General features: G+C 41.0%; 2 protein-coding genes across 4 annotated transcripts; one reads left to right on the top strand and one right to left on the bottom strand.

The window, feature by feature from the left end:
* Positions 1 to 3,654: 3,654 nt before the first annotated feature.
* Positions 3,655 to 21,764, top strand: LOC124673807 (probable cleavage and polyadenylation specificity factor subunit 1). 3 transcript variants are annotated; one of them, XR_006992830.1, is made up of 27 exons: positions 3,655 to 4,074; positions 4,184 to 4,321; positions 4,825 to 4,978; positions 5,247 to 5,382; positions 6,835 to 6,980; positions 7,429 to 7,524; positions 7,621 to 7,673; positions 8,310 to 8,441; positions 8,554 to 8,605; positions 8,708 to 8,824; positions 9,682 to 9,822; positions 10,053 to 10,178; positions 10,701 to 10,778; positions 11,615 to 11,734; positions 12,666 to 12,760; positions 13,729 to 13,928; positions 15,092 to 15,834; positions 16,657 to 16,737; positions 16,818 to 16,883; positions 16,969 to 17,046; positions 17,191 to 17,421; positions 17,650 to 17,778; positions 17,876 to 18,049; positions 19,371 to 19,556; positions 20,260 to 20,618; positions 20,955 to 21,272; positions 21,695 to 21,764. XR_006992830.1 is itself a non-coding variant. In XM_047209846.1 (26 exons), the coding sequence occupies exons 1-26, from the start codon at positions 3,746 to 3,748 to the stop codon at positions 21,067 to 21,069; spliced, it is 4,275 nt and encodes a 1,424-aa protein (XP_047065802.1). In that variant the 5' UTR covers positions 3,655 to 3,745; the 3' UTR covers positions 21,070 to 21,568. The 3 variants fall into 3 exon arrangements, 1 of the variants encoding a protein (XP_047065802.1); XR_006992829.1 differs by lacking the exon at positions 21,695 to 21,764 and adding an exon at positions 21,366 to 21,568; XM_047209846.1 differs by lacking the exon at positions 21,695 to 21,764 and having other exon boundaries at positions 20,955 to 21,568.
* A 1,647-nt stretch (positions 21,765 to 23,411) lies between these two features.
* LOC124677877 (WD repeat-containing protein 25-like) lies at positions 23,412 to 27,160 on the bottom strand. Its single transcript, XM_047213827.1, has 4 exons — positions 26,860 to 27,160; positions 26,268 to 26,429; positions 25,077 to 25,561; positions 23,412 to 23,802 (listed from the first exon to the last, which is right to left on the bottom strand). Exons 1-4 carry the CDS (start codon positions 27,158 to 27,160, stop codon positions 23,431 to 23,433), a joined length of 1,320 nt encoding a protein of 439 aa, XP_047069783.1. The 3' UTR covers positions 23,412 to 23,430.
* Positions 27,161 to 27,472: the final 312 nt, after the last annotated feature.

Genomic DNA, 27,472 nt, shown 5'->3' with positions numbered 1-27,472 from the left:
AGGATGAGATTAGAGAGGAATAACAAAGAGGACATCAACAAATGACTCCAAGATCTAGATCCAAAGTGTTCCCCTCACTTAGAGGAGAAATGAATTGGTGGGGATTGTAGATCTAGATCTCCTCTCTTAGATCCCTCAAGAATGAGCAAGAATCATGGGGGGAATCAAGAGATAGGACAAGTTCATCAAAGTCAACAATGGAGGAGAGGGAGTGGAAGAACTTTTCCGGTCGAAGGTGGAAGAAAGCTTGTTTATAGCCTAAGGAAAAATAGAGTCGTTGGGGAATAAAACGGGCAGAAAAATGACCCAGCCGGTCCACCGGGCTGGGCGCCGGACAAGCCGGCGCACAGGCCGGCAGCGCCGACCGATAGGCCGGATGGGGTGCAGCAGGCCGATGGTGGCCAAAAGAGCCCAACCGGAGGGGCCGATTCGGCCGGGCTAGGAGCCGGACCATCCGAACCAGAGGCAGTTCGGCTGGGCCAAGGGCCGGACCAAACCGGACCGTGCGCGGGGCCAGATCCGGGCGAAGATGAAAACGTTTCTGAACTCCTTCGTGGGCCGGTGGCAGGCCTGGCGGTGCCAGTCGGTGGGCCGGTGCGCACCGGATGGGCCGGTGGCAGGCCCGACGGTGCCAGTCGGTGGGCCGGACTGCTTCAGGCCAAAACCTTTTTCTTTTTCTTTAAAACCTGAATTCCGATTGACATGAAACCAATTTTGTTGGAAAGATAACGACAAAGCTGGAGACTCCTCACAGAATATTTTTAGATGGTTCTAGAGAGGGAGTCTCCCACCGTCAAGAAACGGTGAAGACGTCCAAACTCGAAAACGCAATAGAAGATGCATGCGGATTCCGTTTTCGATGAATTTGGGCTTGTTGTAAAGCTAGCAACAAGCTCAAGAACCTCACACATAGAAACACCAATAAGTATTAGCTAGGGATATGCAAAGTATGCAAAGGGTTGAACTCCCTAAGACGATGTGATCAAGTTACCCAATCGAAAACCCCTCTTGATAGTGCGGCTATCTATCCTATAACCCGGTCTCCCAACAACCACCTTGAGACCGGTAAAAGGAAAATCTAGCAAGGCCATACCTTTGCCTTGCGCATCCCGCTTGATCTTGATGATAACTCTTCAAGCTTCACTCAAGCTGGAATGGCTTACTTGATCATTGTTGCTTCGTGAAGACTCATAAATGCTCCCCCATACAACATGATGGGAAAACTCCATTGATGCACATTTTCACATGTCCATTATCACTAAATGGACGGCAAGCTTCAAGCATGTGATCCTCCTGAGATGCTCAACTTGAACTTGCCCAACTCAACCTTGATGACGATCACCACTTGATGTCATCCTCTCATGGGCTATATGAGATCTCACTTTTGATGCATGCCCATGGAAAGATACCTAACCCATATAGACAACACAAGGACATATATATGATGAGTTAGTTCATGAAGCATAATTGACAAGGCTTACCATACCACATGACTTCACGTGGCACATTCTTCATGCTTCATGTGTTGACCAAACTTGAATCTATTCTTCACTCTTTGTATTGGTCAACCTTGTATCTTCTCATGCTCTATCATACTATCTTGAGGTGTATAAAGAACTCTTCATTTATTTGCATGCTCTAAATCTTAGTCAACCATAGCTCAACTCATGAGCCTATCATGACACCCACTTAGAGCCATATCTTGAGTTCTTCACTTGGAATCAAGCACTCAAGATCTTGATCATTCATTGCTTAACACATAAGCTAGAGCATGGATAATATTGAGTTCCACATAAGAACTCCATCTTCATTTCTTCTGCTTGATCATATCACATATATGACTGTAAATCAATGATCTTGATGCCGATACTCAAGGTATATCTTTTATCATCATGGCATCCATACTTGAATCCAACACATGAACTACAAGTAGTACCTATGGAATATTCCTTCATATAAACTCAATGAAAACATTAGTCCATAGGGGTTATCATTAATTACCAAAACCACACATAGGGGCAATGTACCCTTACATTTTATGTGAGATGTATAAGTAGATGCATATTATGTACCCCTTCTTAAGTACTTTTTTATCCAACTTGTATGAGAGAAGATTTGTGAGGAACGTGTGTGATAGATGGAGTAACATGGGGTAGTAATTGAATAGTGACATAAAATTCAAGATCTACTTTGGGTTTTACCTTTTTTTTCCGTTGACTCGCTAGGGATTAAATTGATACGTGTGCTATAATTTCATCTAGTGACATTCTACGTAGTCTTGTTAAATTAAGGTATTATATTTGAGATCCAAACATTTCGAAGGAGTATAAGAGGAGTATAAGAGAGATGTGTTAATTCTAAAATACCGAATTGCTTGGAGTTTTCCCTTCTGAAAGAGTATAAGAGAGATTGTGTTGCATCATCTCTATGTTAGGACATAATACTCATACAAATACTTATTTCACAATATGAGATTCCATTAACATAATATAACTTATAAATTATTTAAATCCATTAAATCTTTATAAAAGAGTAGATAAGTAAAACCATGAGATTCCACCAATATAATATACACCTTAGAGATGCTCTAAGGTGCCAAAGTGAAGTTAGGGCTTTGATTTTTTTTAAAAAAAAAGAAGTTAGAGCATCTCCAACCGTCTCCTCGACGAGGCCCCCAGGACGCCTTTTTGTCATCCGGATGGACGAAAATGGCCCAGTTGCGCCCCCGACTCCTCGATTTCTTCCGGATTAGGCCTTTCATCCGTCCGGAGAGCCCAGGCCATCCCCGGCCCTCCGGGGAGCGCTCGGGGACTCTGGACGAGAGAAAAGCAGGGACGGGCCCGCTTCGTCGGCGAGAGAACAGACGAACCCCACCACTTTGTCGACGCAAATCCCTCCTCCCCTCCCTTTGCTCTCTAGCCGCCGGCACCACCCCTCGCCAATCCGCCGGCGGGTTGCCCCAACACCGCCGTTCCTCCATCCAACAGGCATCAGCCTATATTCCGCCGCCCGTCGTACCCTCTGCCTATTTTCCGCCGCCAGGCAGCTCTCCCGCGTCGCTCCTCGTCGACACGCCCGGCAGGTGTTCGTCCAACTGCCCGGCCGGACATGGACTCCGACGAGGAGGAGGAGCAGATGTTCGCCGAGATTCTTGAAGAAGAAACGGCTGCCGCCACCCAAGACGAGGAGCACCTGCTCATCCTCGCTTGCCTGTCCGGCTTGTACGCCGAGTCTGTCACGCGTCAGGAGATTCGAGACTCCACAATGCATCAACAGCTGCAGGATGATCTGGTGGAGCACTTATGGACGCTTCGAGGCAACACGAACTAGTTTCCATTTGATTTGTTTGAAAACTTGTCTTATTTTGTTAAACTGTAACGTTTATTTGTAAAAATAAGCCAAATGTTGGCAAAAGTGGTCAAATTCGCCGAATTATGCATGAAATTTATCATCCAGGTATGTTTTTCTCTAAAAAACGGCGAACCCGGGTGTCTACTAGGGAGACGGCTGAAACTTCGGCGCTCCGTGGGCCAAAGTTAAAAGTTTCGTCCAATCCGCCGCTAAATAGCGCGGGATTTCGTCCCTGGGAGGCCAACGGCTGGGATGCTCTTAGGGCTTTGACAAATCTGGTGCTGACCTCCCGATCCCCCTCCCCCTCCCCCTCCGTCGTCTTCGCGGCGCCTCTTCCTACTGAACGTTCGAAACCACGCTCCAAAACCCTAGCTAGCTCCCCACCTCCGCCAAGATGAGCTACGTGGCGTACAAGATGATGCACTGCCCCACGGGCATCGACCACTGCGCCGCCGGCTTCATCACCCACTGCCCCTCCGACGCCGCCGCCTTCTCCACGGCGGCGGCGGCGGCCTCCGGGCCCGAGGGCGACGTCGACTCGGCGAGCCGGCCGAAGCGCCTGGGGCCGACCCCCAACCTCGTCGTGGCGGCCGCCAACGTGCTGGAGGTCTACGCCGTGAGGGCGGAGGCGGTCGCCGACGATGGCGCGCAGCCGTCCTCCTCATCCGGCGCCGTGTTCGACGGGATCTCGGGGGCGCGCCTGGAGCTGGTGTGCCACTACAGGTGCGGACCACCTGGGGCTCTCGCATTTACCTCCCCGTTTGGATTTCTGGAATTGGAGCTTGTGTTAGTTTCAGACTTTCAGTCGACTAACTCTCTGAATGGCGCGCAGGCTGCATGGCAACATTGAGTCGATGGCCATCTTGTCGGACGGGGCGGAAAATAGGCGAGACTCCATTGCGCTTGCTTTCAGAGATGCCAAGATAACTTGTTTGGAATTCGATGACGCCGTCCATGGCCTGCGGACTAGGTATGCACACTGGTTTCTTAGTTTCATTGTAATTGATAAATTATTTGATTATTGAGGCTGTAGCTTTCTCGTTTGCCATACATAGCTGAACAGAAAAACCTATTAAAAAAAATGTAGTTTTGGCACTTGGAAAACTTTGCAACCACAAGAGCAGTAGGCACAATAGTTGTGAATTATTAGGAAAAAGTATCTCCTTTGTACAGTCTAGTTAATACAGTAGGTATTACAGCATTACACGATCAAGAGGCTGTCATGGTTGAACTACAGCATCCCCATTCCCTTTGTTTGTTGGTTATTTCCATTCACTCAACTTATCTATTTCTCTGACAACCTTCCCATCCTGTGGGATTCAAGGTGGCATGAAAATACGAACTCTCAATTTTCGAATCCTGGGTATCAAAAGAACCCTACAATTCTTATTTTTTTGCTGAAGCTGGTTTGCTATCTTGCCCTTGCTACAAATGCCACACTACCTTATCAGATTACTTCTCTTGATATTTCAGCTCAATGCATTGCTTTGAGGGCCCAGAATGGCAGCATCTGAAAAGAGGCAGGGAATCATTTGCCTGGGGTCCTGACATAAAAGCCGATCCGCTAGGCAGATGTGGGGCTGCACTTGTTTACGGACAACAGATGACCATTCTGAAAGCTGCCCAGGTTATATTCCATCGACTCATCTCATTTCATCAAGTGCATAGTTTTTGGTACTTTTTTCTGTCTCTTGTTCCCTTTTATCATTTTTCTCTAGTAGCAGGAGGTTCCTATCATCTCGTTAACTTGTTTCTAGATTTTAGATTCATCATTTAAAGTTAGTTCGGTGCACCATGGTTTCTTTTTCTGGCCAGTAGAATTACCAATATGTTATTGTTCTCTATACTCCTACATTGCGCATATTGATTTGTAACTTCTGGCTTTGTGTACTTAGGTCGGGCAGAGCTTAGTAGGAGAAGATGAACCTACACGTGCACTGAGTTCTACTGCTGTCCGTATTGAGTCATCATATTCGATTGACCTACGTGCTTTAGATACGAGTCATGTCAAAGATTTTACATTTGTACATGGTGAGATAAGATCTCTCATTTGCATATAGATTGGTTGCACATCCTATATTTACAGTATTAACTTCTATGATTTTATAAATTCTGCTGGACTTTAGTGCATACGTATGCCATTAGGGTGTAGTGGCATATTTTCTGTCAGGCTTTTGAAATTGCCTTAAATCACTTTCAAATATGTATTCAGTAGTTCACACTGCCATTATGTTTATATTTATTCTCCCATGAGAGGCTCCATGCCATGAATTTCAGTTGTCTTTCGAGTTTTAACTATTTGTTTTAATTATCATATCTGAGTGCTATTTTGCATTTCACAGCTTAATCACCATCGTATAGCTGTGTCTTGTGTGTTACACTACTAATTAGCGGGATGGATCTCACAATGAATAAGTAGGTAGCCTGAACTTTTTTTTTTATTTACACAAAGAGGACTAGATAAATATTTTCAACCTACTTGCATTACCAGGTAGTGTAACAAATTGTTGCATTCCTTGCTAAACCATTAAAAGATCTATCACATCAATTACAGTCATAATTGTTAGTATGGAATCCTCAGTGTAGATTGTAGAACATTAGCTGGTGTTGTGGTCTGTGCCCTACATATCTGATATCTATGGAGGACACCAAATGCATAAAAAGTCGTTAACACGTCCAATACTAGGGCTTAAAGTTCTTAAATAATCTTCTATATTGTTAAAATCAACTAAAACAAAGGCCTGTTTGAATGAAAGGATTTTGGAGGGAATCACACATTCCCACACGTTCTTAGGGTCCTTATTTCATGCTAGGATATAGTTGTTACTATCATCTCACGTTCTAAGGAGTAGAATTTTTCACATGGTTCTGTTTATTGTAGGGATGACTCCAAAAATGTGTCCTGCCTTTGCATGTTGAGCACGAACCATCTGAAACCCTTCTTTTCGTTCCTAGTCCTTTATTCGTAATTCACTTGTTTGATCCAAAACAGCCGGGGCTAAGCGCTTTCCCCCTTTTCTCCTCTCAAGGCGCTACAGTAGCCAGGCCGCTTTGAGAGTCTGCCGCTCTTCTCCCCTGTTGCCGGCCCGATCCGGATTCTTCTCCGCCGGCGATGCCGTGTGGAGCGGAGGAAGGAGAGGAGCCTGGCCAGATGTATATAGTAGTCTAGGGTTCCTAGTACTGTCTGCTACCCTTGTGGAGTATTGGAGTAGGTGGTGGGATCTTCTTGGCCAGATCCGGCCCGTCCAAATATCAGGGACCTATGTGTTATTTACTATTTCATGGGGTCCTTTGTAATGTATTGTACACCCACCGTTTGTGATCAATGAAGCTTCTTCACCCTTCGGGGCGCTCCGTGTTCAAAAAAAAAAAAAATCCAAAACAGCCTCTAGTGAAATATCATACTAGTGCTTGTTCACTTCATTTATAATTCAAATGTGAAACAGCGCTATTCATACCATTTTTCTCTTATGATTTCTTCAGGTTATATTGAGCCTGTATTGGTCATACTACATGAGCGAGAGCCTACATGGGCTGGGCGTATCGCATCAAAGCACCACACATGTATGATATCTGCATTTAGTATAAGCATGACATTGAAGCAACACCCCATGATATGGTCCGCTACTGTAAGTATATAAAATTGATTGTACCTTTGACATTTCCTGCCTTCTGTATCTTCCACATCGATTTCTACTCCCTCTGTTCCGTAAAAGAAGGCGTATAAATTTTGTCAATAATCAAACAATGTAAAGTTTGACCAAACTTCAAGAAAAAGTTGTCAACCTCTACACCATTGAATTAGTCTTATTGGATACATTATTAAATATATTTTCATATTATATTTATATATTATAATCCTCAATAATTTGTTCTATAAACTTAGTCAAACTTAGCATGGTTAGACTTCTTACAAAATTTAATAAGACTTCTTTTGCGGAACGGAGGGTATGTTCTTTCATTAATAATTTTTGTAACATAGTGAGGTGTAACATTGATTGTATGTTTGGCATTTTCTGTCTGCTGCGCATTATATTTCTTTCAGTTTAAATTACATTGGTGATATTTTGCTTCCAGAACCTACCGCATGATGCATATCAAATTCTTTCTGTCCCTCCACCTATTAGCGGTGTTCTTGTGGTCTGTGCAAATTCGATCCATTATCATAGTCAGGTTTGGTCCCTCTAAATACACCTGGTGGATGTGCTTACTTTATTTTTCATTTGCTGATCCTGAGTTATTGAACTTTAAGTTTTGTTGTTGTTGCAGTCCACTTCTTGTTCCCTTGCCCTCAACAATTTCTCATCACAGACAGATGGCAGGTACTATTTGTGACTCCCTTTTTGATATAGGTTGGATCCAACTGGCAATTGAGCACACCTGAATACCTGATCTATCGAAGATGTCCATTGGGTGGATTTGAAAGTGAATTTTCAGTAACTTGCTTGGTTGTTGATTGTTTGTCTGCATAACATACATTTTGGTCTATATGTGGCTAACAACTAAGTTAAAGCTTGTCCGGGAAAAAAAAGTTACAGCTCTTAAACCTGCTTTGTGGTGCTTCTTATATGCTTAAGCTGTCTGGCATAGCCATCCACCATTGCTTGCTAATGAATGTCATATATGCACACTTGTTGACTGTTCGAACCTCCATCTCCACCTATTCGTCAATAAATACCAGTATTAACAGACACAGCTTGCTAAAGCATTTCTCCATTATTGGATATTGGAGCCTTGGTTGTCAAAATTGGAGAAATCAGCTTTTAAACATTAGAAGATGAAAGGACGTACCTAGTTTTTCCATGGTTCTCTTAATACTGAATATTTCAGCTGGACAGGTTCTGCGGAATAGTGTATTTACTAGCCCCAAGCAGTACCATATATTCATATACCTTAGTTCTTCCCCATCCAGTATATGCCAAAGCTGGCAACCTTATGTTCCTTTGCCAACTTTGCAGCCCAGAAATTCCTAAAATAAATTTCCATGTGGAGCTTGATGCAGCTAAAGCGACGTGGTTATCCAATGACATTGTAATGTTCTCGACAAAGACTGGAGAAATGCTGTTACTTACAGTAGTCTATGATGGGAGGTATGATATTATACATATCATTGTCTGTCCTATTATTTGTGCGACTGTTCTAGATTTTATTGGCATGCCAGAGTTAAACATCATCTCATCATCTGCTTCAATTTTTTTGCAGAACTGTGCATAGATTAGATCTAATGAAGTCAAAAGCATCTGTCATCAGTTCGGTTGGTTACCTACACACTTTTTTGCTTTATATGCCTTTTTTTATATTTGTTAATTACCAACCGAAGGGTTTTCTCTTATATTATTGATCCATTTGTCTGCAGGGTGTTACGACTATTGGAAGTTCATTCTTCTTCCTCGGTAGCCGTCTGGGAGACAGCCTTCTTGTGCAATTTTCCTGTGGCTTGCCAGCATCTGTGTTACCAGATTTGACAGACGACGTATGTTCTGAGACTCCTCCTTCTACTTGTCATGTGCAAGAAATACTTTTCGTATGTGCTGTACATGGGCTATATTTTGATTTTGTAATGGCTTTCTACCTAATGTTTTAAGCTTAGTTGCTAAAACCGATCAGACCTTCGTTTAAACTGGAGAAGTGCAAAACCATGGGCGACACAGGCTTGTTTTGCTTCAAATATCTTCAACACAATATTTCTTGAAAAGTGAAAACAACCAGATGAACTGCTAGGTTTTTGAGAGCCGAGAACCATGCCAATTTGTTTTTGTATCTTGACCGAGGTTTCCTCCTTTTGTAGTACTAGGGTATGGCAGGCCTCTGCCAATGCAATCTCTCCATTGCACACCCAAGCACACATTCTACATGATTTGACTTAATGTGACACTCAAGTACTGTTGATATGTTCAAAATGGGATCCAAAACATTGATACTCCGGTGTGCTCGATGAAAATGACCTACGAAGCAGACATGGAATTCTTACTTCTACTTAATTAAAGCTTTCCGCATATGTTCAGTTATATTTACTGTATAACTGAACATATGCGCATATTTACTGTATGAAATTTTGAGTTCGTGTTGAGTTCACTTCTCCCACAGTACTACTAGCATGTGGAACCACAACTTTGGGTTGTCTCTATGTGCTCACTTTCTTCATTCTGCATAAAACCAGTATACGGTAGTTATATGGAATGTGTGATTGTTTTTGAGATATTGCATACAACTGACGTTGAACCAAAACTAATCAGTGCACTCATTTCACAAATTTATATGATCGTTCTTTCCTTAATAGGTTTGAAACACATCATTTGGTTGCTGATATATGGTGATCTACTTGTGCAGCGGTCTGCTGATATTGAAGGTGATCTCCCATTTTCGAAGCGCCTAAAGAGGGTGCCTTCTGATGTTTTACAGGATGTAACCAGTGTTGAGGAACTTTCTTTTCAGAATAATATGTTGCCAAACAGTCTAGAGTCAGCACAGGTCTGAATGTTACTTTCGGTTGCATGGTAATCTGTTCTATATGTAACTCTCTAGCGCTAAAATCATGCTGTGTGTAGAACTATAGATATCCTTTATGTATCCTCCTGTTAGTTACAACTTCCATGTACTGTTTTCTTAGAGTATGCATGATGAATTTACGGAACACATGATGGTGGTTGCTTGCTATTTTTTCTTTTGTGTCACTGATTTGTTTCACTTATACTTTACAGAAAATCTCATACATTGTGAGAGATTCGTTGATCAATGTTGGTCCTCTGAAAGATTTTTCATATGGTTTAAGAGCCAATGCAGATCCCAATGCGACAGGAAATGCGAAGCAAAGCAATTATGAGTTGGTCAGTTGCATGGGACTTCACCTGTCTTTTGTTATAATTAGATCTATCTTGTTCGAGTTGTACAAGCTTTTGTTGTTACATATGCATGTTGCCTATTTGTTATTTAGAGAATCACTACTGCATTACAACTAAGGACCCAAATCCTGCTTGCCTGATGGTTTATGGTATTAGTAGTTCAGTACTAGCCTCTTATGTGGTTCTATTAAGAATTTACAATCTCATATGATGTTGGGGTCAAGAAAACACTTAATAAATAATAAGAAAGTCAAAGAATGGGTAGATTGAACCCTGACAAGCAGTGGAACGCATGTGAAAAATGTAATAGAACATAAATGAGGAACGGGTTTATCATCAGAATATTTGTTTTTGTGTCCTTACTTTGTGTGTTACTTTCCAATGTTTCTCAATATACACGAAATTGCACATCATGCATGAATGTGTCAGTACCGTTAACTTATTATATGTGACCTTAGTTTCTCCATTTCAGCTACTCTCGTTGTAACATTAATAACTCTATTTTAGGTGTGCTGTTCTGGTCATGGAAAGAATGGAGCACTTTCTGTGCTTCAACAATCTATTCGGCCTGATTTAATTACTGAGGTGCATTTTCTTCCTTTTTTTCATCCCGGTACATGTGCTCATTCTTTTGGATAGAAGTTAATGCTTTACTATGTTATTTGCTTCCTTTGTTCATCTGATATCACTGTGATCTGTTGGCTTTCTGATAGCCGATCAGCAGATATTGTTGGACCTCTATCTGTTTGGTGGCCTATTGTTTTGGACTTTAGGCATGAGATAGATCAGACTGGGCCACTTTAAACATTGTACTACGCACAATAACATACTATGGTAAATAGTGATTTGAAACACGTGGTTGGTTACTTATTGCTAATTTGGTACTCCCTCCATCCAAAAATAAGTGTCTCAACTTTTTCTATACACGGAATATCTACAATTAAGATGTGTCTAGATACATCTGTATATAGACATAACTAAGACAGTTATTTTTTATGGAGGTAGTAGTAGATGTTTGCGGGAAAGGTAATATTGCCATAGACAATCACAGAAATTCAGACTCTTGCTGTGATGCTAATGTGACATCGTGTTAATCTGCCGTACTTTTACATTGAACCTGGTGGGATGTGATGCTAATTTTGTGCGACTATCCAAAAATAAGTAAATCTATGGGAGCATATCTAATGACAATCCCTATTAACATAGGAGAGTGTTACCACTGGGTCATATCTTGTTCAATTCGGACTCTTAATAATTCCATCAATGCATTTTGAAGAACTTGAACAGCAGATTTCACCTTAAATCCCATGCCTTTTAGTGGTATTCAGTTGAGATCTATGTCGCAATGTTGTTTCTCATTATTTTCATGGAAACTTCATGTTACTTCTATCTTTACTTACATTTGTTCTTTACTTGTGTAGGTGGAATTACCAAGTTGCAGAGGTATTTGGACAGTCTACTATAAAAGCTCCCGTGGACATACCACTGAATATAATGAATATCATGCGTATCTGATAATAAGTCTGGAGAGCCGGACAATGGTAACATAAATTTGATTTTTGGTACCATTTCCTTGCACATGTATTCTAAACTTAAATGCTTATGATATTTTTTTATCTGTGTGTCACGTGGAACTAAACATAGCATTTTGCATGGAAGCTGACCGCTCCCATCTCTAAAAGCTTCAAAAATTCTAAAAATGATTCATGGCTATAGAGAACATCAGGACTAGTTTCAAAATAGGACCAGCCATCTGTTCCTAGTAAACCAGAATCTCGGTTCACTAAAAATCATGAGGCCCTGCCTATTTCTGCGTTCTTTTAGCGAAACAGACCTAAAAGTTAGGTGCCGTATCTGTTCCCGGAATCATCGCTTGTTTCGTCTTATTTTCTGCCGCTCCGTTTTTTTGCCCGTGCGTTTAGTGCACGGCAGACCCAGAAAACTTCACGGGCCTGCTGAGGCCCTGCTCCAAATCCGGCCGTTCGTGGGCACAACAAAACAGGCCAGGAATATTAAACCTACATTCCAAGCAGGGCCTGAAGGAAAATGGGAAAGGTATTTTTGAAGTTGCCATGTGTTCCAGTATGAGAGGTGAAGGAACTTATGACAATTTGGGTCCACATTGATGTGGCATTCCATGTTGGCAACCAATCGAGAGAGAGAGAGGTGAAGGAACTTATGACAATTTGGGTCCACATTGATGTGGCATTCCATGTTGGCAACCAATCGAGAGAGAGAGGTGAAGGAACTTATGACAATTTGGGTCCACATTGATGTGGCATTCCATGTTGGCAACCAATCGACATCCTATTTGAACGGTTTTGCAATGATTAGGGGGTTGGCCACCTGCTTATAAACCTCAGTGGGTTAGTTTGATTGTACTAGATTTTGTAAGTTTCTGTCAGCTGTGTGTGACATAGTTTTCTTTTAACGTATGTTCTCACTGAATTGTCTGTACTTATGTTATGCAAGGTACTCGAGACAGGTGATGATCTAGGGGAAGTCACTGAAACAGTTGACTATTATGTTCAAGGGGCAACCATTGCTGCTGGTAATTTGTTTGGAAGGTATGCCGATGATTACTTTTTTTTTTTCTAAATTTATATGACACTACCCTATACAGGGTTGACACAGCACATTGACATAATTTGCACAGTGTATTAGATCATCAGTAGCCTTATAGAATGTACAGACATACCGACTGGGTTGCATGTATCTTGGGGAATTGGATGCCTGGTCTGCCGTCTGCATGAGCCAGCCAGGTCAGCACAGCCCAATGACATGCTGATGGTGATCTGTTGCCTGGGCTGCATGAGCTACTAAAGCCTGCTCAAACTCTTGAGGCGTCTAATTTGTCATTGCATTTATTTACTCAAAGTAATTCTATATTGAAGACTGATTGGAAGGTTTCCCTCATGTGATAAAGCTAAAAATCAACGGAAATGCTTCCTTGCTCCATGAGAATCTTTCTCAAATCTTAAAGCATGTAAACTGTAAACGTCTAAAGTCAGTCACTATTACTTATATTATTTTACTCCCTCCGATCCATAAAAATTGTCGGAAATTTTGTACTAAGTTCTCACACTTTTGTTTTTTTGGATCGGAGGGAGTAGTTATTTATATCATCAGGCAAGTGTAATACAGGTCTTGTGTGGCAAACTGACAACCAGCCTAGTTGAGCTCACACCTATGCGCAGACCATGAAAATGGCATGCATAAGTAATAGTCCCACATTTCTTAGGAAGGTAGAGCATCGGCATTATATACCCATGTTTTGGAAGGCTGCCACTCGGCACTCCCAGTTAACCTTTTTATGTGAAGTGAGGACGAATGCATGCTGGTTGCTACGTATGTGTGACCAGCATAGTAGCGGGTTAGATTTAAGCCAGTTTGGAGCCTGGAGAGCAAATTTTTGGCATCTTTCTATAACAATGGATGGAGATGTTTCGTGATTTAGTTTTGAATTATGTTTGTCACAGTGCAAGATTATTATTTAGTGGTTTTTATCATTCTTATGCTGTTTGAATCTTTGCAGGAGGCGTGTCATACAGGTATATGCCACAGGTGCTCGTGTGCTTGATGGTTCTTTCATGACGCAAGAGCTAAACTTTACCGCGCATTCTTCAGAATCGTCGTCGTCAAGTTCTGAGCCTCTTGGAGTGGCATCTGCTTCCATCGCAGATCCATACGTTCTTTTGAAAATGGTTGATGGAACTATTCAACTTCTTGTTGGGGGTATAGTATATCCACTACTGCAGCATTCTTTGACTTCATGCTTTTTTGCTGTGGTCTTTCAAAATTTAGTCAAACTTTGAAATTTTAAACTTGGCCAGTCATAAACTGGGCCAAATTTGTCAGCAGTGTGAAAAACTTAGCTCCAAAACAATTGTTTTTGCAGAGATCCTAGTAGCGACTAAATAAGAGGGGAGTGGTACAAATTACTCATCTAGCTTCATATGGCTTTATAGGAAAAGTAACATGCATGGTTTTCAGGACGTTGAATACTGTGTAGCAAAGCTCTCTCATTAGTTAAACTATTTATAAAGTTGTGTATTCAGCTATTTTAACATGTCTGTAAAAGGGAAGTATCTATTTTAAATCCTTATTTCAGCGCCAAACCTGTGATCTGGTGAGGTCTGGATGGAATAAAAAGGCTAATCTCAGTTCTCAGGCAATGCAGAATGATGCTTTGTGAAGATCATGTTCATACTTCATAGATAAAGAGACCATATATGAATTACTGCCCCTCCTTAAAACCTCATATTTTCGTTATGAACTGTCACATGTGTGATGTTCTCTTTTTAGTACTAGAAGATTTTTTACATCATCATGCTAGGTACCCCCCTTCCATAGAATAGCCTGATTTTCGCCCCCATAATCCTGAGTCACTACTAATAGGTCAAAGCTAAGACAATCATTTAATTTATTTGGCCTATGTTATGCAAGTCATCTCCCATGGGCCATGCCCAATCTAGGAAGCAGTAGACATGCTTTAGGTATCTAGTTGAGCTAGGACCTATATATCCTTTTCAGTAATTTCCTTTCATCTAGCAGTCTGGTTTGTTCGTTTCGTACTCCCTCAGCGTGAATTAATATGTAACGGAGGGAGTACTCTTATGGTATCAGCCTTTTCCAGTATAAAGGATATGTCATTGAGGAATTATCAAGCAAGAATAAACCAATATAATTTCTGGTTCTCTTCTTCGTAGTTCCTCCCAGCCCTTGGGGTTTGGTTTCTCATCAAGTCACATCTCTTGCTGCCAGGCTTCCCATCCTATGACCACCATAAAAGTCATGCCCAGTTAACAAAAAAGTTGACTACTACATCTTATTTTCTGACTTGTATTATCTCCAATCATGAAAAAAAACTAAATACATCTGTTTATTGCCTGTTTCAGATCAGTCTACTTGTGCTCTTTCCATCAATGCTCCCAGTATTTTCACAAGCTCAAGTGAAAGAATATCTGCATGCACACTTTATCGTGACAGAGGCCCCGAGCCATGGCTGAGAAAAACGCGTAGTGATGCATGGCTATCTAGTGGCATTACAGAGGCGATTGATGGTAGTGGTAGTTCATCTCAGGATCAGTCTGATATATACTGTATCGTTTGCTATGAAAGTGGTAAACTAGAAATATTCGAAGTGCCTACCTTCAGATGTGTTTTCTCTGTGGAAAGTTTCTTCTCTGGCGAGTCACTTCTGGTTGATGGTGCAAAAGGACCGGATGCCACTAAGGTTTCTCTGAAGAAAGAAGCAGCAAATAACATTCGGATAGTTGAGCTTGCAATGAATAGATGGTCTGGTCAGTTCAGTCGCCCATTCCTTTTTGGCTTGTTGAACGATGGGACATTGTTGTGTTACCATGCTTATTGCTATGAAGGCTTGGAAGGCAATATGAAAGCTAATTCATTTTCACCTGATGGTTCTGCGGATGTTGGCAACACCAGTGACACGAGACTAAGAAATCTGAGATTTCACCGGGTTTCTGTTGACTTCCCGTCACGCGAAGACATATCAAATCTTGCACGACCAAGAATCACGATTTTTAACAATATTGGAGGTTATGAGGGATTGTTTCTTAGTGGCACGAAGCCAGTCTGGGTTATGGTTTGTCGACAACGACTTCGGGTGCATCCACAGGTATGTTGTTAAGCTGAAGTATTTTGCTGTCTTGTATTCGATCTCTTTCTTTGCTTCATTCTATGATTCCATGCTTGTTTACAAGTATTTCACACTAATTTAATTCCTTTGCATGCTGAAATGTATAGTTTTTAAATCTGACTCTGAATAAAATTTCGAAAACAATATCACCTGAAGTTATTCAAGTAGATGCCTCTAGTTCTCTAATCGCTGTTAGTGTTATGACACAACACTTTGAGAAAGAGTGTAGTTCTCCAATTAGGCTTAGTTTGTGGTTGCGTAAGTGTGATGTACTGAACTGTGGAATTAAGTCAGTTCGGAATTTTCTACTTTTCCAGCAAGATTTTGCTGGTACATCTAATTGAAAGAGTCTTTCTAGTAAGTACTAACTTCAATATATGGAAGGATAATTAAACCACTGCTTCTGAAAAGCCACTGCAATGTCAAACACAGCCATAGATGATATTGAAATGTTTCAACATTTCAAGTTCTCCAAAGATTTAAATGACCGCATACACTATCATCACTTTTTTTTTTGTAGGAAGCTAATTTATATATTCGCTATTTTCCTTTGCTCTGAAAAAATATATTCGCAATTTGTCATCTGCATGATGAGATGTGTCCACAACTCATCACACTTAAGCTGATAATGCCAAATTGACATGACTTGGTGTGGTCTTTCTTACAACATCCAAATCTTTTATGGTATATTATGCATCTCGAAATCTAGCAATACACTGCATTTGTATGCAACTTCAAGTATTCCTATATTTACTTCTTGTCAATGGAGCCATCCTGTCTTAAGCTTATTCCGTTTTGCAGTTATGTGATGGTCCCATTGAAGCTTTCACTGTTCTCCACAACGTAAATTGTTTTCATGGACTTATATATGTTACATCACTGGTAAAGAGTTATCTGGATATTTTATCGTTCTCACAACTTATTAGAATTTTTGGATTGATGATTTTTTCGTGCCTCTGTAGGGTTTTCTGAAGATATGCCAATTGCCCTCAGCGTATAACTATGACAACTACTGGCCTGTTCAGAAGGTAAATTTTGTTTTTATGTACACAACTACACATAAGTTGTATCTCTACGATTATTTGCAGGCTTTTCACATATTGCACTTTGCAGGTACCTTTGCATGGTACCCCACATCAGGTCACATATTATGCAGAACAGTCCCTGTATCCACTTATTGTGTCTATTCCTGTAAGTAGTATGCACCTGCTACTTCATTGATAATTGATAACGTTGTTTCGTTGTTGCCATCTTTGATTGCACTTACCTGGTAGTATCAAATAACAAAATATGCACACTTACCTTTTCAAGATATGTAATTTATGTTTCTTGCAGGTTGTGCGCCCCTTAAATCAAGTGCTTTCTATTATGGCTGATCAAGAATTGGTTCAACACATGGATAACGATGCTACAAGTGCTGATGACCTCCAAAAGACTTATACTGTTGAGGAATTCGAGGTTCGCGTTTTGGAGTTGGAGAAACCTGGTGGACGTTGGGAGACAAGGTCCACTATTCCAATGCAATCATTTGAAAATGCTCTGACTGTGCGCATTGTTACATTACATGTATGCACTTCTTTTCTCCTTCCACACTTCAAGCTAGTTCAGCTCGTTCCAGTTCAGTTATTAGTCTTTGCTTAAACAAAAATCAGACAGATTGAGTAGCCACATGCTCTATCTTCATCTTTGCTACCTTCTATATTTGGTCTTAAAGTTTGTTTGGGCCCAAAATCTGATGACCAAATGTCCATATGTACTTATTAATCACCAAAAGGTTATGCATTTTGACTTCAGAACACAACCACCAAGGAAAATGAAACCCTGATGGCCATCGGGACTGCTTATGTCCAAGGGGAGGACGTAGCTGCTAGAGGACGGGTGCTTCTGTTCTCTTTCACGAAAAGTGAAAATTCTCAAAATCTGGTATTGCACGGGAGAACTGCCAATCATGTGAAAATGTTTCCTACTTACATCTAAATTACCGCTGTATTATTTTTTAACATGTATAGATTAATTTCAGGTGACCGAAGTCTACTCAAAAGAGAGTAAAGGTGCTGTATCAGCTGTTGCATCGCTTCAAGGTCATCTTGTGATAGCTTCTGGCCCAAAAATCACATTGAACAAATGGTCTGGTTCTGAATTGACAGCTGTTGCATTCTATGATGCCCCTTTGCATGTCGTGAGCTTGAACATTGTGAGTATTGCACAACCTTTGGTTCACTTTACATCCTTAAGCACGCAATTGGGTGCTTAATTACTTGTTTTGGTTTCTCTAGACATCATTTTGTCCAATGTGAACATTAAATTCTTATCTATGTAATTAGCCTCCCTCCTACAAAGTGAAATCCTTTTGTTTCCAATGTTTCAAGAACAAATTAGTTAAGGAAAGCAAATAAGGAGTGAATTTATCTGTCCCTTCTCCAAAACCACGAACATATAATCTATTCTGTTCTTGACTGCTTGGAAGACTAAACTGAAATACCATGCTTAGGTGGCACACAGGAACCCGGCCAGTAGATGAATATTGCTTTTGGCTAATTCCCAGAGTTTTCTCTTGTCCTACTTTGTTAGTGTCTCCCCATCATAGAGTTTCTGCTGTGATGCTAGTTCGCGTGCAATTGGACAAGTTTTGAAGCAAATTCTGTGGAGATCATTTTAAGAAGTTCACTATGAATTCTCAAATGAAGCGTCTACCATGGATGGATGTATTCTACAGCCGTGCACAGTTTAATGTTCAAATCGAATCTTTTACGCCTTCTCACTGGCCCTCCCATCGCTTGATCTGAATGCATGCGCCCCCATCTCTCTGCTTGCTGCATGCACTTTCCGCGTGTTGGTTGAGCTAGTTTTTTTGGGGCAAAATTGAATGTTTGATTTGGACCTTTTCTGCTTGCCAGTTCCTCTGTATTATACTTCAACGAGTCATTTCAGTCAAGTGGTTCTCACTTCGGAGAGCGAATGTGATATCTGAGCCATGTTTTCTGTTCTGACAAACTGATCAGAGCCTCATGTAGAAGGTCCGTGCCTCCATGTCCCCCAAGTGATTTTTTGCCAGTGGATAATTTTACCGCTTGTGATCTCTCTGTTCTTTGGGATGCTGTGTCGCTCTTCCTCAAGAGCCGGCACGCTGTATGTATCTGCTCTTACTTGAGCAGGCGCATGAGCTCCTCTTTCACCACCTGACTTCACCACTTGCAGCCTCGTTCAGGGCTGTGATTCATATATTCATTTGGTGGCAAATTATATGGTCCACTGACATGCTGTCTTTATTTAAAGTTTGTATCTATTTAAGCTTTGGATACTACGCCTTACCCTACTGTCTTGATTTCATATTCTTTATGATGGTATATTTCTTCTTGTATTTGATGTTGCCTTACAGTTAGCTATTGCATGCTGTAACGACCTGTTTGTAGGGTGATTTTTCAAGCGACATGCGAAGTAGCCATTTACGCTTGGTTTTTTGGTCAGTGTGGTCTGAAAATTGTGCAGTCCTTTGATATTCTTTTAATTTTCAGGTCAAAAATTTCGTTTTGTTCGGTGACATCCATAAAAGTGTGTATTTTCTTAGTTGGAAGGAGCAAGGTTCTCAGCTGACTCTGCTTGCAAAGGACTTTGGATCTCTTGATTGCTTCGCGACTGAGTTCCTAATTGATGGAAGCACATTGAGCCTTATAGTTTCTGACTCTGACAAGAATGTGCAGGTTATTTCTTCCTTATAATCTTTTGTATTACTGGCTTATGTTCAATGTTCATTCTTGCTAAATCCATCAGCAAGTGATCTATTGAGTTCTTGATGGTACTAAATCAAAATTGCATCGATACTGCCAGATTGGCTCCTGTAATACCCCCTCCGTTCATAGAAAAACTTGCGACATCTTTTTATGGACAGAGGTAGTACTCCCTCCGTCCCACAAAGATGTCGAAAGTTTATCAAAATTTAGATGTATCTAGACACTAAATAGTAATAGATACAGCCAAACTTTGACAAACCTTCGACATGTTTTGTGAGACGGAGGGAGTAGTAATTTTACTAGGAGTATCAATTACCAGGGCTTAACAGTAAACATGTATCAAGTAATAACTCTAAACCTACAGAACTTTTTTAGTGGCCGACTTGATATCAGAAAATCAACTGGTAGTACGGAATCAAGTAATTAATCATGTTACTAGTGTTAAATGACACTTCAAGTCCATCTACTTGAGCTAGCTGGATATGATTGAGCACTTTGCAGTACTCCATTTCAGCGAAACTACGCTGCCAATAGTTAGTTGATCTACCATTTGACACATTGATGTTGCTTGTGTGCTACATTTGCTAATAGAAATGGGGATACTATTTCATTGACTTATATGGCATATGCTTCCTCTGTTCACCTTATTACTCACTGCACTTTACATCTGCAGATTTTGTACTATGCTCCCAAAATGGTGGAGAGCTGGAAGGGGCAGAAGCTCCTTTCCAGAGCAGAATTTCATGTTGGAGCCCATATAAGCAAGTTTCTGAGGTTGCAGATGCTTCCCATAGCATCTGAGAAGACAAATCGTTTTGCTCTTCTGTTTAGTACTCTAGATGGTGGCATCGGATGCATCGCACCTGTTGATGAGTTGACATTCCGCCGGCTCCAGAGCTTACAAAGGAAGCTTGTGGATGCTGTCTCCCATGTGTGCGGCCTGAATCCAAAATCATTCAGGCAGTTTAAATCTAACGGGAAGGCGCATCGTCCTGGACCAGATAACATCATTGACTTTGAGCTTCTTTCATAGTAAGTGAAGCTCCCACACATCAGTTTATTGCATTAACAACTTGTTATTCGACTCTTATGTTCTATGCAATCTTATTAAATATATCCAAAATCATATGCTTTAAATATCATATTGTGAAAATCAATATGATTGGTAAAAACTCAGATTAACCCAGCTTCTGTAAGAAACCAGGTACTAATCGCACCTGTGACTGAATCCTGCTGACTCTGTTCCAGCTGACCATTTATCACTAGATTGTAGAGCCTGTTAACTTCGCTACTGTAGAATGTTGTTCTATTTTAATCCTATATTACGCTATATTGTTTTCTAATCCACATTTTACTCTCTTTTTGTAGCTACGAGATGTTATCGCTAGAAGAGCAGCTTGACATTGCACAGCAGATTGGAACCACCCGCTCACAGATCCTTTCCAACTTCAGTGATTTTTCGCTGGGCACTAGTTTTCTGTGAGCTAAAGATGGGAGGTGCTGAAAGCAACACCATGATACAGATGGTAAATGCATCCAAAGCTGCTTGCCGCTTGGTGATTCTTCGGAACTGCAGTGACCCTTGCACTCTGGCACCAGCCTTCTCATTAAGATCATGTCTGCAGGCTAGGATTATGTAGTGTAACCAAGGGAACAATCATTGCCTGGCCAGTTTGATCTTACTCGGTAAGTTATGACCACAGGCATATGATTTAGCATTTCAAAGCGCATTGTAGATGCTCATGGCGGTTTCACACTATTTACCTGAGCGTCTTGCAGGTTGCTTTTAGCTAGCTGATGTCTCCTTGGGGACTGTAATTTACCATCTTAAGGACTCGTGATGCAATTTTCTATTAGGATGTAAAAGATTGGGTTTCCACATGCTGCTTAGCTGCTGAGAGACCTGTTAATCTCTGGGAGTAGATGTCTTTTGTAGTTTTATTCTGCATTTTTTGTAGATCAAATTGTTCTACTCTTGCTCATCCCCAAAGAATTATCATTTGTGAAATTCATTTGTCCATGTTGATTCTGTTGGATAGTCTTTTATCTCTCCACATAAAATGTTAATCGTATGCTCCTCTAATTGAACTTATCGGCTCTCGTGTTAGGATGCATTGGTGGAAGTGGCCCTCCTTGTTTTCCAAACTAGGGTGCTCGGCACGTCAAGATTCCTTGACCCTTTTCTTCTCTTTGCACGGATAATAACTTCATCTTGACTGTGCATGCGATTGTGAAGCCAAATGACATGATATTATGCCATGACTAAGAAATTGTGGTCATTTTTCTTGTAAAAATACTTGGTAAAAAAGGTCGCAGTTTATGCAGGTTCTTCTACTAAACTGATTCAACCTGCCAACGTTTTGAACCGCTAGTTACTCCTACCAGCCGGTAGTTCCTGTAGGACACATCTGTGACGAGTGATGAGGTATATCTACCTGTTGTAGACTTCTAGTCATACAATTTCCAAACGCAAAAAAAAATTCGTTTGACAAGGGGTGGCTGTCTTTATATGGGTTTCTGTCTTTTTGCTACAAACGCTAGTAATCAGCTATAATTTTCAATCTATCAGAAGGCAGAGCAAAACCTCATCAGTTATATAATCCTATAAACGCTAGCAATCAGCAAAAAAGTTTTCTGCTGGCCTTATATGGGTTTTCTCATGTCGTTTTTTTTTGAAAACCGAAAAGATCAAAGTTTGTAGAACCTCTATGTAAGAAAAGGTTCACTCGTTGGTAAACGTTGCAAAAGATTCTTCACAGACATCACACAAGGCATAACACTCCCTTAAAATGAACTAGTATTGTTGTGCCTCAAATTAAGTTGGTTATCCTTGACTTGAGTTGATCGAAGGGGTGCACACGCCTAGCTTATTATCATGTGAGTATTCTATCTAACTTTCCTTAGTCGCAATTATCCAGATTCAGAGAGCTAGCTAACTTTTCTTTTGCGAAAATCACCTGCCAGTAATCAACGGCAGTACAAATAATCCCAAAAAAAGAAGTTACAAATAGGTTACATGACTACCTAGCCATGACTACGAGCAAGCCAAAGTCGCGACGCCTGTCCTCGCCCTTCGTCACTGGAGCGTGGCAAAGCTTATCGTAGTAGAGCAAGTCGAAGTCACGCTGTTCTCGCCCTAGGAGCGTGACAAAGCTTATCGTAGTAGAGCAAGCCAAAGTCACGCCGTTCTCGTCCTAGGAGCGTGACAAAGCTTATCGTAGTAGAGTTTGCTGTAATAGATAAATGGAAAGTCGTCGTGTTAGGCCATGAAGGATCAACACAAAAGCAACCATAGCCAATGATGAGAACCATAGATTGGAAAAGGCATACCTACAACCAACCAACAAAGACGGAAATCTACCGGATCCGAGGTGATCCACCGAATACACAACTCCACATGTCCTCCATCTATAGTGAGGATAGAGCAGAAGAGTCTTATTTTAAGTTTGGATGTCGCTGCCGCTTCATCATCAAAAAGAAGACATTGAAACTTCCTAAAATGACGGAAATCCTCTCACTGGTGAGGAGCTGTGTCCCACCGCATCTCCAAGGCCCCAAGGGCCGCCGGAGGCAGGACAGACCGCAGCATCACCGACAAGGGGACGAAAATCCTAGATCAGATCAGGATTGCTTTTCTCTCCCTTCATTCAAAAGCAGATCCACTGACCAGTCCAGCTACACTAGTCTGAACCTGTGGTTAGTGACTCGGGGAGAAGGAGAAGCACTGTAAGAATTAGTGTTATTTCATACATAAACGGATATCTCACGAGTCCGGCCACATTAGTCTGAATCTCTGGTTAGTGATTCGGGGAGAAGGAGAAGCACTGTAAGAATCATTGTTTTTTCATTCAAAAACGGATATCTCACCAGTCCAGCCACATGAAGCAATCACATTAGGTATTACAGGGTGGTACGCAACATAGGTACACGCTTCTTTGAAGGCTTCAATTTTCCTTAGAAGCTTTGATGATTTATAATCATAAAAATAGATAGAACCATCAGATGAACCAGATGCAAGTTCCCTCCCACTTAGAGAGAAACTGCACTTTATTGGGAAACCCCATACCCCATGTCCTTCGAACCGCGTATACCTGTTTAACTTGAATGGTGGCCTAGCTGAGAAAATCGCGATGTAGTTACCATTGGATTGAGCAACAAAAGAAGCTTCGTAGGGGTGATATCTCACACAAGGACAGGTGAATGCTTCTGTATAAATCTGTGATAAAAAAAAGTGTGATTAGTGTCAAGTGGCAATGTGATTATTCAGTCCCATATGACAGCTCACAAAATACATTCCCTGAAATAACATGATTTTACCATCTAATCCAAGATCCATCAACATGGAACAGACACTTTTAGTCCACACAGAACAACTGTTTGGTATTTTAATGAGCACAACTATCAGCTCACAACTGAAAAGGGACAAGGACTAGCATGCAGCTGCTTGAGAGTCAGAAGGCAGTAGATTGGGGAAGTGTTAATTTTTGAAGTATCCATGTCGGAAACATTATCTTGTAAGATTACATGTTATAGAGTAGGCAGATTCGGTTACTACAACAACATGAAAGCCTTTGTCCCAAGCAAGTTGGGGTAGCCCAAATATGAAACCCAACAGAAAAAAAAAATCCTAAAAGTTTTCCTTCACTAAACTAGGTGATCCAATTTGCATTAGGAGGTTGAGTTCAATTCAAGTTGAATCAGTTGGTCCTATAAACTTCATCTAATCTATACCATACTAGTTATCAGCCCAAAACTCATTGTGTTCTCCGCTCCCATCTTTTCCGCCAAAACGTCAGCAAAACTCCCTGGGTTTTAATTCTATGTTATTACTATGTAACACACAGCAAGTAGCATACAGTAAGCTGAATTGGTTGACCATAATTCATCAGCTTAGATTTTTTTTCTTACTTACATAGCATAAATTTAGAGTACTAAAATTTGTACTAAAAGAGTTAGTAAAGAATGTATACTAACAGAGAAAGCATAGGAACATGGCAACGAGTCAAGCCTATTCTAGCTATGGAGGACGAACACAATCAAACAAAGAATTTTAATACATATTAAAATGTTCAAAAATGGATAATGAATGGATATTCAACAATCATGAAGAAATTGGCCAACCACATATGTAGTGTTAACTGTGCATTTCAATGTACTATACTACTGCAACACTATCACGGTTGATGAAATAGGTTGTGATCAAATATTCAAGTCCTATATTAGTGTGATCGTATATTAATAGCTACATACATGTTTTTCTTCCCTCATATATTGATGGGAATGAGCTATAAGAAAATTACTTGTCAGGACAGATAGGTGCAAATATAACATGCAAATAACAACTCATTTTAAATAAGGACATTTTCTTTCTTTCGAACTTTAAGCATGCCCAACTTGAATGTGTGCATACAAATGGGGAAAATATCATTAGGTATTGAGAGGAACATAATATGCTATATCAAATTAATAACTAACAGAAAATTCTGTTACCTGGTTAGATAAAGGAACTTGTCGTAGAATATCCCATACAATTATAGTGTTCTCACTAACATTGCTTCTGGTTGTGTCAGTTGAAGAGATAAACTGTTTCCCATCAGCGCTGAACTCAATGTCAAGGATGGTGCCGAGACTTCTGTTGAACTCTTTAGTTGCCAAGCCAGTTCGAATATCCCAGAGTCTAAGAGAACCCTTGGACCCACCAGAAAGGAAGAGATTGGAGTTGCTTGGATTAAACTTGATGACCTCCACAGGTTGATCCTCCTTGAATTCCCTGATTTCTTTTCCCACTTCGGCATCAACTAGTCGTGAGGAACAATCAAACCCTCCAGAGAGTAACACGGGCTGATGGTAGGACCACCTCACATCCTTTACAGCAGCAGCATGATGTTTTAATACTCGAGCAGAAGTATTCCCATTGTTCCATACGTTCCATATGTGGACTGTATGGTCCATTCCAGCCGAAGCAAGAAGATGTCCTGTGAATTTTCTTTTTCGTGAGTATCTGCTGACAATAATATTCTTACTGAATACAATGAAAACCGAGCAGCATTATCTTGGAATTGTGTAGATGGCATCTTTTGCAGCACACCTACACAATTTACTAACTTAAAGGTGGAATTTATCATCAACCCATCTCATAAATCACGTCTAGTGGCAGTCATTAAGAGGGAGACACGATAACATGATGACATAACAAAGAATATTAATATATATTTGAGTTAAGCAACACAGCATTGAGATATATACTTCACTTTTCTACAGGGATACTTTACAGAACAAGAATACTTCAAACTTTGTTCGACACAGTCAAACTTTGTTCCTTGAGCGGGATGAAAATGGGATAATATGGTGTGTCTAGTCTCGAGGGTGATATTTCTAGGTAACACTTTGCAAGGTATCATTAACTTCAGTAATGATGTCAATATCAGGACATGTGTCACGTGTGATTTATTTACTAGTTAACATACCATACTTGTATCATGTTAGCAGACCCAATCGGTCATAACATAACCATGTCGTTATGAACCAAAAACTGAATATCAATGATAATGAATTTTCTCAAAAAGCGAATGCATAACTCTAGAGAACACTTACAGGTTACATTGCAATACTTGTAAGTTTGTTTATTCGTAAAAGCAAAAAAAGCGAAGTAAAGTATAGTATGTCAGAATAATTACTGACCATGACTCGGTGACCAATCCACACAATTGACAGCTTTAGTGTGACTGGTCAAAGACACTGAGAGCTTCGAAGGTAAACTGTTGGTTGATCCAGACTTCGGTTGGCATCGTAAAGATCGCAAAATGTCAGGTCGAATATTTGAATCAGTGAGAGATCCCAGAACTGTAATCAAAAGCACAGAGCACATGAGCGAGGAACATAAATGATGTTTAAGAAAATAAAACTAAAGTACATGTGTGTATTTTTTCAATTCGCATGAGGTAAATATCACTACCAGGGACAAAACAGGACTTGGGTTTCCTCACACAGCGATTAACAATTCACTGATTTTAACTCGCCACATAGATTTAAGTTCAACCATTACCGGTATCCAAACAGACAAGATCAAGTCGCTGCTAGAAAGTCCACTGTTACAAGCAGGGATGAGTGACACCCAATTTTATGTTGATGTAGATCACAAAAGGATCTAACTTAAAATTTTGGTTACGATGCATTTCCGGATATTTCAGCTTCCAACCTAACAGGAACCGGGAACCTAGAACGACTTATCCAGCTTTTGCAATGTCTGACACAAAGGGTCAAGAGTCCTTACCGGGAGCCATCGGCGGCGGAAGCGGTGTCTCGGAGACCGTGGGGGCCTGCGACGCGGCCAGGAGGGCGCGTTCCCTCTTGGAGACGTACCTTCCGCTGACGGGGGCGGCCAGCGGCGGCGCTGGTTGGGGCTGCAGGGTGGGGAGAGGAGGAGGTGGCGGGTACGGGGTAGGCCCCCACCGAGGCCGCTTTGGGGGTGGCGGGGCAACGGAGGGGGGGCCTGTGTCGACCCAGCTGGGAGCCGGGTTGCCGTCGGCTTCGTCCTCTGAGGCGGCGCCGTAGGCGGCAGAGAGGAGATCCATCGGCGAAGAGGAGCCGGCGACGAGCACGGGGGTGAAGGGCTATTTGATAAAATGACCCACTTTATTTTGGCATTTGACACAAACGGCACATTTACTTTGGCACAGATGAGGGGAATTTTATATTTTTGCCCCTGTTTACTTGGTAATTTTATAATTTACCTTAATTTACTTTGTAACTCATTTTTTGCCCCACTTTTGATCTTTTGCCCCTTTTGAATTATTCTGATTTTTTTTTCCTTTTGTTTTGAGGATAAGGCTACAAACTTAGGATTGTAGTGCCCCTAATATACATTTTCTCTTCACACCGACATC

Source organism: Lolium rigidum, chromosome 7 (assembly GCF_022539505.1).
Source record: "Lolium rigidum isolate FL_2022 chromosome 7, APGP_CSIRO_Lrig_0.1, whole genome shotgun sequence".
Classification (NCBI taxonomy): Eukaryota; Viridiplantae; Streptophyta; class Magnoliopsida; order Poales; family Poaceae; genus Lolium; species Lolium rigidum.
This window is presented reverse-complemented; position numbering and strand designations above follow the sequence as displayed.